Source organism: Castanea sativa, chromosome 4 (genome assembly GCF_040712315.1).
Source record: "Castanea sativa cultivar Marrone di Chiusa Pesio chromosome 4, ASM4071231v1".
NCBI classification, from domain to species: Eukaryota; Viridiplantae; Streptophyta; class Magnoliopsida; order Fagales; family Fagaceae; genus Castanea; species Castanea sativa.
This window is the reverse complement of record NC_134016.1, coordinates 32,274,370-32,288,657: the sequence shown is the minus strand read 5'-3', so window position 1 is coordinate 32,288,657 and position 14,288 is coordinate 32,274,370. Positions and strand designations below refer to the sequence as shown.

The 14,288-nt window shown below is 30.1% G+C and overlaps 1 protein-coding gene across 1 annotated transcript; it reads left to right on the top strand.

The window, feature by feature from the left end:
• Positions 1 to 7,544: 7,544 nt before the first annotated feature.
• Positions 7,545 to 13,869, top strand: LOC142631663 (uncharacterized). The gene is made up of 8 exons (XM_075805894.1): positions 7,545 to 7,941; positions 10,236 to 10,385; positions 11,169 to 11,345; positions 11,989 to 12,077; positions 12,162 to 12,226; positions 12,387 to 12,489; positions 13,351 to 13,461; positions 13,545 to 13,869. The coding sequence occupies exons 1-8, from the start codon at positions 7,830 to 7,832 to the stop codon at positions 13,668 to 13,670; spliced, it is 933 nt and encodes a 310-aa protein (XP_075662009.1). The 5' UTR covers positions 7,545 to 7,829; the 3' UTR covers positions 13,671 to 13,869.
• The last annotated feature ends 419 nt before the right edge of the window (positions 13,870 to 14,288 follow it).

Below are 14,288 nucleotides of genomic sequence, written 5' to 3'. Positions count from 1 at the left end.
ACTTTTTCTTTTTGTCTCAATTTAAAAAATAAAATAAGTGTAAGTTTGTTGTCACATATTTAATATAAAAATTATAAATTTTTTTTTTATCTTATATTTAGTAAAAAGCTCTGGGCTTGTTTTGTGTTGTAGTTTAAACAAAAGTTTTCATTGTTTAAATAACAGTACATTTAATTTTACAATATTTTTTCACCCACACATATTTTCATAACACTTAAATAATGTTACTAAAAATCTCTTACCTAATAGACTTTTTATTGCCAAATGGATACTCAATAATGTGATGATACACAATAAATTTCACAACTGAAAATAAATGTTTTAAAAAAATGTTACAACTCTTATTGTTATCACAATACACTGTAGCACTATAGCTACAACAGTGCTTTGGTTTAGTTAGTCACTTTTTTTTTTTTTTTCCAGTAACCGGTTTGTGTTTTTTTTAATTTTAAATATTGATGTAAGCTGACATTTATATTGTTATATTGACACAACAAATTTCATAATATTTTCACAACTATTGACGTGTCAATTTCTTACAAGTCGAAATAAAATAATAAAATATGAGACTGTAGCCAACCACAACTGAAAATAAATGTTTTAAAAAAAATACTACAACACTTATTGTTATCATAATATTTTCACAATTGTTGAGATCTTAGTTTCTTATAGATCAAATAAAAAAGTCCACAACATTTTAACATTAATTTCTATAGTGCCTAAAGTTTTTTTTCCCCAGTAATCGGTTTGTATTTTTTTTTCTTTTAAATATTTATATAAATTGGCATATATATTGTTATACTGATACAACAAATTTCACAATATTTTCACAATTATTGAGGTATCAATTTCTTACAAGTTAAAATAAAAAAATAAAATATGAGATTGTGACCAACCACAATTGAAAATAAATGCTTTGAGAAAATGTTATAACACTTATTGTTATCACAATATTTTCACAATTGTTGAGATCTCAGTTTTTTATATATCAAATAAAAAAAATGCTAAATCCACAACATTTTAACATTAATTTCACAACAAATCATAGGTAAGCTATTATTAATGAATAGTATTGGAGCCACAGTTCTTTTGGTTTATTCAACTGGCACTGTAGCTACCGTGCCTAAAGTTTTTTTTTTCTTTGAAATATTTATGTAAGTCGGCATGTATATTGTTATACTGACATAACAAATTTCACAATTACTGACGTGTCAATTTTTTACAAGTCAAAATAAAATAATATAATATGAGACTGTGACTAACCACAATTGAAAATAAATGTTTTGAGAAAATGTTACAACACTTATTATTATTACAATATTTTCATAATTGTTGAGATTTCAGTTTCTTAGAGATCAAATAAAAAAAATTCTAAGTCCACAATATTTTAACATTAATTTCTACTGTGCCTAAAGTTTTTTTTTTCCCAGTAATTGGTTTGTATTTTTTTTTTTTTTTTACATATTTATGTAAGCTGACATATATATTGTTATACCGACATAACAAATTTCACAATATTTTTACAAATATTGAAGTATCAATTTCTTACAAGTTGAAATAAAATAATAAAATATGAGATTATGACCAACCACAACTAAAAATAAATGTTTTGAGAATAACAATAACAATGTTATCAGTTTAAAACCAATAATAACTTGTCATTTAGAATTTGTTCTAAAAATTTTATAAATGTAGCATTTCTCTCAAATAAAAAAAAAAAAAATCTATTTAGATCCTAAAAATGAAGATATTATGAAAATATTGTGATATTTTGTTGTATTTTTAAACATATTTTTTAATATAGTCAAATTGGATAAGCCAAAATTCACGGTTTCACATACAAAATCTATATTAATTTTCTCACTACTGGGCAACACGTGCCTTGCACATGCAGCCAACACTAGTGTTTGACAAAATGCAGATCCAAGTCAAGCAATTCTCCAAAAAAAAAAAAAAATCATGTGTAAAATATACGAAAAAGGAAAAACACATTAATAATGAAAAAAAAATATAAAAGAAAGATGTCATTAATGAGTTAAGTAATGAAAGGATAAAAAGAAAAAAAAGAAAATGAGTTTAAAAAAAAATCTTTGTTCACATTCTGGCCGAACTTCATTTGGCTTGATTTTTTTAATCTAGCTTGAGATTAAAAAAATCAAGCCACCTATCAACAAAAAAAAAAAAAAAAATCAAGCCAAACGAAGAAATAAAAATAATTCATAATCAATTTGGAAACGTGTATAATAGGTCAAATTTCTCATTAATAACAACCAAAAAATACAAACTTACCTAAAATAAAAATAATTTAACAATCAATTTGGAAACATGTATACCAAGAACTTTGTAATTCAATTAGTACCTCTTGTTTGTTTGTGTTTCCAATGAAGACATTTTGGATTTAAATCTCTTCTCTCCCCAACTATTGTTGTATCATTATTATTTTTCTTCTTCTTAAAATGTGTATACTTGGTAAAATAATATGTTTAATAAAAATAAAAAATTACAAAACTTATTTAAAATGAAGTAATTTAGCAAATATAAAATTATGAACGTTGTAATATTTTATTGTGTTTCACAGTTCATACACTTTTTTTTCTTTTTTTATACAAGATTTTTAAATTTTTTTTTTTTATATAAGATAGAAATTCTACGTTAGCCTAATCTAAAATATATATATGTGTATGAAATTTTCTCTTAGAAACTTGAACCTCTGGCCCTTACCTCCCACACACCACAAACACTTATATTTGTAGAGTGATCATCGCACTAAAAGTGTGCGGTTGTAATTACACTATCTTTATATACACTAATCTCATGTCCTGTTATGAACATACTTAAAAGAATTGTTTTTATTAAATTCCAGTGTAATACTTGCTCAAAATAAGTAGTTGTTTAGATGTGAAAGAATTTTGGAAGTTTCAATAGTATATGCCTGGACTCCTAAGGATGGAAGTTTATATATAAAAAATAAAAATAAAAAAGTGGCATAGCTTTAGCTTTTATTTTTTAGGTTTTATGAATAGCTTTTAAACAATCTTATTTTATTAAGGTGCAAAATATTTTAATACCCTTTCAGCAAAATAACTAGATAAAATGTTTGAAATGGATAGAGTTAGAATATTTTTCAATTTGACTATTTTAAGAGATAATGGTCCTATAATTTGTCCTTGGTTTACTGATGAAAGATCTATTTTGCGAATCAACTTAGCTCACATACCCAATTTGTCCAAAATACAGGAATGTGTGGACAACACTCTTATCAAAATCAAAAAGACTAGAGTCAGACATATCCAAAAAGTGGGAAACTTTCAAAACCAATATTCTATTGTATTTTTTATGCTTATCACAAAAGCCAGAAAGAAAAATGTTATTTATTTTTCACCTTATTATTTCACAACCTATTGAGCTGGTGAGTTATTTATGATTGTTAGAGAATTATTTTCATATGGAACCTTTATTGACATTAGAGTTGCTCATTAAACCTCACAAATTGCAAAAATTGCATTAAAACTATTCACAAAATGGTATAATTGCGCTACACCACAAGTAATAATGCACCGCATCACATTGCATCGTGCAATGTAGTTTGCGGTTTTATAATAAGAAAACATACAAATTGCACTTTACCCTCTCTATATATTAATATTTATTTATTTTTAATATTAAATATATTATTAATAGTTTAATAACCCTATTTTTTTTTTAAAGTTTGATAATCCTAGTAAGTGATGAGTAAGAAAGCCAACTCAAAATAAAGAAAAACTAACTCAATAGTTTGACACTTGGCCCAAAACAAAGGGAAAAATTAATTTTGAGTTGGGTAGGAAAAACTCAAAATTTGAAAAATATATCGACTTTAAACCGTTCAAACTACATCTTATACACCGCACAACACATGTGACCGCAAAAATGAGGTACGGTGCTGTTATTATTTTAGCTAAACTCTAAATTGCACCGCACCGTACCACACATGTGACCGCAAAAAAAAGATACGGTGCTGATATAATTTTAGTTAAATTGCACCATAAAGTATGATGTTAAAAATGACCAAAAACTGCACCGCACCACGAATACCCCTAATTGACACTAATTATATTTTCCATCACTTACACTTTGGAGGGTAGAAAAAGAAGTAACCACTTAAATTATTCTTCTTATTTCTTCTAAAAAAAAAAAAAAAATCCCTTTGTTTTCCCAAAACTTTATGGATGCCCTGGTCACTCAACTTATTCCCATTACTTTCTCAAAAAAAATTTATGGATCTTAGAAAAAAAAAAAAAATTATGGATGTCTTTTTTTTTTGGGAAGTCTGTGTTGTGTGACTTTTCACTCAACTTATCCCCTTTTTTCACCAAACCTTTTTGGTATTCTTTCTTTCTATTTATTTATAATTTTTAAACCGGGGTAGACTGGTTGTCACTTAATTCTTTTTTTTTTTGGTTTTGAAATTCTTCTTTACATTATACTTTATAATGTAAATTTACGTGGTATATTAGTAAAAAGCGGTTAATATTATACATTTTTTGTAAATGTATATAATATTTGTCACTTTTTTTAATGTAAAATTTACAAATGCAGTTTTATTTTTTTTTGAGAATCTACTAATACAATTTCTATTTTTATTTATTTATTAACTATATAAAAAGAGCCAAAAGGCTAAGGAATAGTGAGTCAAATTTTGGACTCATGCTAATACTACTAAAAAACACATAAGTTTTTTTTAATTAATATTTATATGCTTATTTTGGTGTAGGAGTTTTTAATTTTATTTTATACAGATATAACAAATTGTCGAGGTATCGGTTTTTTTTTTTTAATCTTTTAACAATGGAAAAAGAGCCAAGAGGCTAAATAATAGTATTTTTTGGTTTTGTCAAGTTTTAGACTCAGCTAATTCTACTAAAAACACATTTTTTCATACTTATTTAGGGGCTTGGGTTTGGTCAATTTGGTGAGTTAGCTTTTCTTTAATAATATTTATATGCTTATTTTGGTTTAAGAGTTTTTTTTTATATGGATATAACAAATTGTTTGCTTATGCATGACATAAGACATGGCAAGGTTGATCATAGAAAAGATTTTCTTCAAGTAGTGAACTAGCCTATTCACAATTGTTAAAGTGTCAATTTTTTATTTTATTTTATCTACTGACAATATAAAAAGAGCCAAGAGACTAAATAATAGTGTTTTTGGTTTATTCAAGTTTTAGACTCATGCTAATGCTACTTTAAAACACATTTTTTCAACTTATTCAGAGGCTTGGGTTTGGTCAATTTGGTGAGTTGGCTTTTTTTTTTTTTTTTTTTCCCAAGCATGTCAATTTATTTATTTATTTTTATATGCTTATTTTGGTTTAGGAGTTTTTATTTATTTATTTATTTTTATGGATACAACAAATTGTCACAATTGTTGAGGTGTTAGTTCTTTATCTATTTCTATTAACTATATAAAAAGAGCCAAGAGGTTGAGATAATGTTTTTGGTTTAGTCAAGTTTTGGTGGTGAGTTGGTTTTTATTTTTTATTATACGTACATCAGTTTGTTTTTGTTTTATTTTTTTAAAAGATATTTATATACTTATTTTGGTTCAAGAGTTTTTATTTTTTTATTTTTTATACGGATGTAACAAATTGTCATAATTGTTGAGGTGTTTGCTTTTTATAAGTCAAAATAAAAGAATAAAATATGAGACCAGACGAACCGCGGTTAAAAATAAAGATATTGTGAAAATCTTATGACATAAGAGTCAATTCCTTATAGATAAAACTAAAATAAAATAATAAAATATCGGACCATGATCCACCACAATTGAAAATAAAGGTATATTATTGTGAAAATATCATAACATTTTGTTGTTGTAAGTGCACAATTGCACCTGGACCCAAAGACAATCACGGGCTCAGGCCCAATGAGCCTTAAACAATGAAATTTGTAGAGTGTGGGCTTGAAATCTAGATTAGAAGTACTGGGAACTTGATAACAGGCTAAAAGTTACAAACACTTATAAATAATAAACGATAATTGCAAATAGACCTCCTCGGACATGAGCCGAGGACTACTTCTGTATTATTTCTCTTTCTTTCTTAAAGGTTACAATTCTTCTTTTTTTCTTTTGTTTCTTGGACCCCCCTCTCTTTGGCCTTCACCCCCTTTAAATACTTCCTTCCTTGATGCCTTTTTGCTAGTGACTAGAAGTTTCAGCCCTACTGTTCAGAGGTCACTTCCCCATTAATGCGGCCAGGAAGGTAGATGCAGAGTCTTTAATGTGGAGGTGGCAACCTTTGCTCTTGATATTTTCTTTAACACTGGTGCATCGAGAAGGTTCAGGGTTTCCCCCTTTAACCATTAGTCTTTCCAGAGTTGTGCTTTGACCTTCATAATGAAGTTTTGAGTTCTCTTAGGCCTGTCCGAGGAGAAGCTCGTCCTCGGTTGCACCCTCGGACCCTCGGCGTATGGGCCAATTCGAAGAGTTCAATTCTGGAGCAGGTCGGCCCTCCATGCTACAGTCCAAAGGCCCATATGCCCACTTGGGCCATTTTACTCCCCACAGTTGTTATCACAATATTTTAACAACTACTAACTACTAAGTTGTAAATTCCTTATAGATCAAAATAAAATAAATATAAAATATCAGACCGGGATTCACCAAAATTGAAAATAAAGGTACTGAAAAAATGTTGTGACATTTTATTATATTCTTAGACTTCTTTTTTGATTTAGTCAAATTTGGAGAGCCAGAATTCACTATTTCACACATAATTTTCTTGGATTGACTTTTTGTTCGTATTTTTATGCACTATTTAAGGTATAAAAAAAAAAAAAAACAGTTTTGCAACCAAAATAAACACACACACACACATATATATAAGGTTTGTTTATGTTTGGGGTAGTATCATTCCCCTTTAAACTTTAAAATCGAGCAAATTACTTCTACTATTATTCTCTCTATTTAATCATAACAAAATATTATGATTTTTAGAATATTTCATTGTGTAATGTCTAAAATACCCCTACTAAATTTTAATTTCTCAAAAATTTTCTTTATGTATTTTGAGTTTTATGTGGTAGTTGTGCTTGGAAAGTTCAAATAGTGATATAAGGTGTCTTATTTGTTACTCAAATAACCTTGATTTAGTAGATTTAAATCTTCTAGACCTATAACTTTATCTAATGGTTACTTCAATAATACATGTCTTTTTTTTATGTTTTTTTTTTCTTACTTAAAAGGATATTTGCTAAAAAACTAAGTAAGTTAAATATTGTAGTTAGACCCATAAAATGTAAAATAATAAACAAATTCTCCATTATAGATAATTACAGGTATTTGATAAAACCTTCAATTGTAGTATATGAAATTATTAGTTGTGAAAATTTAAATATTATGATAATGTCTTAGCAAAACTCAATTAATTATTGTTAAAAGATAATAATATTCATCATTATTTTAAAAGTTTTTAACAAGTGGATATTATTTTTTACTTTTGGCAAGTAGATTCTAAGAACCTGTTATGACAAATAGATATTTATATGTTAAATAATTGTTAGAAGTTTAGGTATACGGATTCATCTTTTTCAAATAAAATAGTTCTTCCTTGCCGTCAGTTGTCACACATATAAAGGTTTTTTTTTTTCGGTGGGAGAATCTTAGGTTTTATGATAGTATCCTGTGTCCTTTGTCACTCATTACTCAACTTTAAAATGTTCTGTTTTATTTTGTTTGTTTGTTAGTCTGTAAATTGGTCTGGATTTCAGCTTCTATTTATTACGTAAAAAACTTGCTATATATCATTAGCAAAACACACAAAGCGCACACAGAGAGTCAGAGAGACAATGGCACAGGCATTGTCCTCAAAACCCACAGCCAGAATCTCTTCAATTTTCATATACCCAATAAAGTCATGTCGTGGAATTTCAGTTTCTCAAGCACCCATCACTCCTACTGGTAAAACCAATAGGACTCAATTCTTCATTTACATATATATAATTCCATTTCTTGTTCTTTCATTATTGTTTGTTTGACCCATTTTTTGATTGTTCTCTCTGTTTTCATGAATTATTCTCACTGTGTGCCACACTAATCGGTTTCTGGGTTAAGTTTTCCATGTTCAGAAGAGACAGAGTATAGTCTAGTCTTTGAAATTGAGTGATAAATTTGTAAACTTTTATATATAAATTTTTTTTTTCCATTATTGTTTGTTGGACCCATTTTTTGATTGTTCTCTCTCATGAATCACTCTATCTCTGAACAATATATACTGTGTGTCACCCTAATCGATTCTGGGTTAAGTTTTCCATGTTGAGGGGAAACAGAGTATGGTCTAGTCTTTTAAATTGAGTGATAAAGTTGTGAATATATAAATATAATTTCATTTTTTTTTTTCCATTATTGTTTGTTTGACCCATTTTATTATTATTGTTCTCTCTGTTTTCATGAATTACTCTGACTCTGAACAATATATACTGTGTGCCACTCCAATCGGTTTCTGGGTTAAGGTTTCCATGTTGAGAGGAGACAGAGTATGGTCTAGTCTTTGAAATTGAATGATAAATGTGTGAACTTTTGATTAATCATTTGACACCCATTTAAATTTTTTCTATTTCCTGTTCTTTCACTGTTGTTTTTTCTGCCCATTTGATTGTTCTACTATTTGTTTTCTTGAATTATTCTTAACTCTGAACAATATATTCTGTAGTACTCTAATCAGTTTCTTGGTTAAGTTTTTCAAGTTGAGAGGGGAAGAAAGTATCATCTAGTCTTTGAACTTGGTTGTTAGCTATAATTTATAAACTTTTTTATTAATCATCTGTACAATTTTGAAATGTGAGGTTGATGACTTGCTTTGTTTTTCATGTTCAGTCTACTCCCTCACTTCACTTTTATTTCAACTGTCAAATTAGTCCCTAAGGTGTAATTAAGGTAAAATGTTTATGTTATATGTTTTTATTACACCTGAGGTAAAATTTAATCCCTTGCAATTTTTTTTTTTAAGAAGAGAAATACCTTGGATAATGGCAAATAATAAGCTAAATTAAAAATTATTGTGAGTAATTCATAACAAAAACATATTACATATTTCCCAACATTATCTACTACCTATCATTTCTTTATCACTAAATTTCAATAATTTTCTATTCTCAGTTCCCAAAATCATCATTATGTTTTGGCTAAAATTCAATTTAATCCCTTGAATTTTACCCTAATTTTCAAAGTATCCAAGGTATTTCTCTCTCAAAAAAAAAAAAAAAGATTGCAACTTGGGCAACAATATAATTGCTTTATCTTATATATCTATCTTGAAAGCAATTCAGAATTATTGGAAAATATATTGGCTTTTTTCACAATGAATGATGTAGGCTGCTTCTTAAAAATGATTGATTTTATCATAAACAATTTGAGACTGGCTTGCTAGCTAGCTTGTTTGAGCTCGTCACCATATAAACTAGCCAGATTTTATCTTCAATTTCAACCTTGAAAACTATACAAGACCAAAAGCCACATCGAATTTTTTTAGTTAGAATTTTGAGCAGTCAACTGAGGTGATTCATGGTCATAGACTCATAGTAATGGTTCTCGAGTTTTCTGTTTTGATCAAGTATTCTCAAGTTTGGACAAATTCATGTTGGTTGGCACAAGCAGTTAAGTTGACGAGCAAGCTTAGGCTTGACTAACCTACATGTGTCCAACTAGAAGACAGCTGCTACATCACCAATCAAAGAAGGCCTAATTTTTCTAACTAAATTTGTCTTCTACTTTGCTCAAGAACCATGCTGAATCTGAATCTGGCAAGCTGTAGTTGGCAACCAGAGTCTGTAGCCACAAAGCCATTATAAAGGGCATAGATGCAAAAAGATAGGATTCCCAAAGATCTAAATTTCAAAACTTTTTCATATTGAGTTTCATATTCTAAGCATGTCTGTAGAATATAAATAGCTGAGTTTGATCATAAGAACACTGAAAGTTGATGGTGTTCTTCTCTATATAATGTTAGCCTACCCCAATTAGTTGTTATTGAGCATTACTTTGAGTACTTAAATTCGTAGTCAACACTAACTACCCTGCTATTTGTACATCTTATCATTTTAAAATAATTAACATATAATGAGAAGTTTCCTGAATATATTGTTAAACTTTCAAGTTTTCAAGTTAAGCAACAGGAAACACCTGGAGTAGTCAGCGTAAAAATAGCCAGTTGGACCTGATTTATTTTTCTTCTTTGTTGGTGCTTGATATTACAGGATGTCGATGGGATCGTCAATGGTTAGTTGTAAATAATAAAGGGAGGGCATATACTCAAAGAGTTGAACCAAAGCTTGCTTTAGTTGAGGTAGAGCTGCCAAATGAGGCATTTTCAGAGGGTTGGGAACCTACTAATAGCTCATATATGGGTAAATTCTTTGTCTATCTATTCACACACACACACACACACACACACACACACACACATATATACCCTTTTTTTTTTTACTGTATTATCTGTTAGAAAAATTCTTTCAGATATGATGGTTGCCTCATCTTATACCATAGTTAAGCCACGTAATGTTTTTTCACAACAGAGAGTTTACTTAACTGTTAGATTATGCATGTTTCTCTGTTTATAGATCTTTCCCCCTTTGGGAAAGATTGTTTATAAAGTTTATTAGCTTACTTCAAAATGAAATCTTAATTGTTTTGTTTTTGCTCTAGATGATCATATTGCTTGTGTTAGTATAATATTATGCAAAGATAATCCTTAATGGTTCTTTCTCATGTGTTAAAATAAAGTCTAATACCTTAAATAGCTTTTCTCACTGATGCTATGTATCCATCTGTAATTAAGCTCCCATAACCTATGGTCATTTGCGTTACATATAATGAAATGTTAGTAAAAGGCATAAAAATTTGCATGATTTACATGACGTGTGTCAGTTGGTATGATGAGCTTGGTTATGAAGTTGTGATTTTAATGGCCAGCATTAGAAGGTATTAGTATTCTGGATTTGTTGAAGGCAACTTCAGCCTTTTAATAGACCAGGAACAGTGAATTTTCTCCTAAATTTTTTTTTTTGAGATAAAAGTCTTATCTGACTAAGTTCCCTTTCATACCATTACCAAAGGTAACTAGTAAGTTTATTTATTTATTCATATATGTTTTTACTTTTTCAACTTGTTAACCAAGTTTGTCATTACAGTCCTAAAGGCACCTGGGATGAATGTGCTAAAGGTTTCTCTAAGTAAACCATGTCGAACAACGGATGGTGTCTCAGTCTGGGAATGGTCTGGCTCTGCATTGGATGAAGGAGATGAAGCGTCACAATGGTTTTCAAATTATTTGGGGAAGCCCAGCTGGCTAGTTCGTTTTAATACTGGTAGCGTTCATATTTTTGCATCTTAAAAGACTAGGAGTGTAGGACACTGCATCCATTGATTAGGGATACCAATAAAAGCAAAAATTACTTTGGATAGGGGTGTTATTGGAAAATAAAAATTCTTTGAATTGAATGATGAATGGGCATGGGCAAGCCTGTGCATTGGCATCGTAATACACACACATTCCCTAGAGAAGACAAATACATACATACCATCAGCAAGAAGAGAGAAAAGGGTAAACTCATCATAATACATGTCATTATGTATATTGTCAAATTTCCAAACTCAAAATAATTGATAATGATTTGGCTGCATTTGGTTCTGATAAGTGATATGTGTCAACCCCATATGGTTTGGTACAACTTTGCATTGTAGATTGTATCACTCTCTCTCTCTCACACGCTCATACACACACACACACACAAACGCACACTCATTAATAGACTTCTATGTTTTGCATTCCCCCTCTTGCCATGGCAGCCTCCGTAGACCATTTCTAATCCTTCAAAGAGTGTGGACTTATTCCTTCTTTATATATATATATATACACACACACACACACACACACACACACACACACATATATATATATATATATATACTTCTCTGTTAAATTATGGATTCCATTTTTTTGAAATGCAGCCTCAGAAACTAGGCCTGTGGAACCTGGGTATGCTCCTGGACACAGTACATTGTTCTCTGACATGTATCCATACATGCTGTTATCTCAGGTGGGTCAAGTTGAGAAATGAAATCGAAGTTTTTCTTGCTATTACATAGAATTTTGAAGGTGGCTCTCAACATATCTTTTGCAGGGATCAATGGATGCACTAAATAAGCTTCTCAGGGAACCCATACCAGTCAACCGTTTTAGACCCAAGTATCTGCTTTTATCATATCTCTTTATTTTGTTTAAAGCATCCAATACTCTTCACCGTTTACTGTTGTCCAATACTATTGACTGCTTTAGACCCAAAGGTTAATAAGTTCATATCATAAACACTGGTTCTATCTTTGAAATTTTTACTTTCATTTCTCAGCATCCTGGTTGATGGTTGTGAATCATTTGCTGAAGACTTATGGACAGAGTTCAAGATAAACAAATTCACATTTCAGGGTGTCAAGCTATGCTCCCGCTGTAAGGTAAAGAGCTACATCTTGTCATTTTCTGCCTATCTAATGATATTCAAGTTATTTTTCATTAAAATATTAGTGTTTCTTGTGCTTTGTGTTAAAAAAATCTTCTTTTAAAAAAAAAAAAAAAAAAATTTCCAGTTTGATGTGCAATTATCTTCACTTTATGGTGGACTTAGCTTGAAATGAAAAATGTTATCAGCCACTTGGTAAGATGAACTGTTGAACATAAGATTTAAAAGAATGGCTGCAACTTGCAGTGAGCTCGAAGAAAAAGCATGAGTGAATTCTCAGGCCCTAAAGCTAAACAGGTTGAACATGTTTATTGGTGATGATATCACTAGTAGATCTATGTTGGATATCATCAGCACCCTAATTGACCTAAATCATTTGATTCTACTAGAGTTTTTACATTTCGTTTTTCCGTTTTAATAATCTCCTAAGTTTTATGCAAATGGACAAAACTTAAGTATAGTACTTAAGTGCTGTTCCTTAAATTCCCATTTTAAAATTCAGCCATGCGGCTTTTTTCTCGTGAGATGGAAGTGTATTTTTAGTTAAGTACAGCTATATGACTGAATTTTAAGAGGAGAACTTAAGCAACACCACCTAAATATTATATCTAAGTTTTGCCCTATGCAAATTACTAAATGTACTAAAACCTAACCACCCTAATATTATATGTTCCATGTTGATGTCCTAGTGGGGACTTGTTTATCTTTGGGTCCTGATGTTATATTAGCTTCCATGACTACCACAATGGGCTTCTCATACACTGAACCTTTTAAATCACAACTTGGAGCTGTGAATTTCAGTTGCTTGACTGTGTTGATCTTCCAATGTTTAAAAAGACACTTCTATGTTTTTTAGGTCCCTACAATCAATCAAGAGTCTGGGATTGCAGGTCCTGAGCCAAATGAAACTCTTAAAAAATTCCGCTCAGATAATGTCTTGCGTCCAACTCAAAAACAGCGGGGAAAGGTCAATCTTGTATCCCTGACTCCTAACAATTTTATTCTCTCCATCCAAATTATTCATTAATAGCGTGCTAAATGGTTCTGCAGGTCTACTTTGGTCAGAATTTAGTCTGGAAGGACTCTTTTACTGAAGGGAAAGGAAAGATCATTAAAGTTGGAGATCCTATTTATGTCCTCAGAAAGGTTTCTTCTGCTAATGAAGCCGCAGCTTGAACTCTTTAAAATATTTTCTTGTATTACTAATGTTTTATAGACAATAAGACTTGTTGCTTGGTATATCATAACAGAATAAGAGGTTGGTAATTAACCTGTTGGCTGCTAGTGCATGGTGTTCTTGGCGACTATAGTTTATCCTACTGACCTGGTTATAAGTACATCTGCTGTGACTGGCTTGTACAGTTTTGCTGGGATATATGCTGCTGTGTCATTGTGCTTTTTTTTTTGATAATAAAATTCATTCACTTGGCCATATATCAGATACCATTTGTTTGTTTCCATTAGAGGGCTTGTAGAAGCCGCTAGCGCTGCATCATTGAATACAACACAGAAATCTTAATAACCATGATGTAAAAATATAGCTAAAAAAGGTACCAGAGATCCTATGCCAGCACATATTCGCAGCCGCTCAATGTATGGATCGGTTGCTCACAATCTTATATATCCAGGGCTAAAGGACTCTCACTTAAAGGAATTGCTCTCGGCAAACAATGCACTGTGTGAGAAACTTGTACCCCAAAAAAAAAAATCTAACTATTTGAAACTTAATATAAATGATTATCATTAAAATTTAATGAGAATTCATATATAATCACTGTGACTATACTTGATCTT

Excerpts from the sequence above, each read along its gene's own strand:
- LOC142631663 (XM_075805894.1), top strand. The coding sequence starts at position 7,830 with ATGGCACAGGCATTGTCCTCAAAACCCACAGCCAGAATCTCTTCAATT. Across the intron at positions 7,942-10,235 it reads AGCACCCATCACTCCTACTG|GATGTCGATGGGATCGTCAA; the intron begins GTAAAACCAATA and ends TTGATATTACAG. Across the intron at positions 10,386-11,168 it reads TACTAATAGCTCATATATGG|TCCTAAAGGCACCTGGGATG; the intron begins GTAAATTCTTTG and ends TTGTCATTACAG.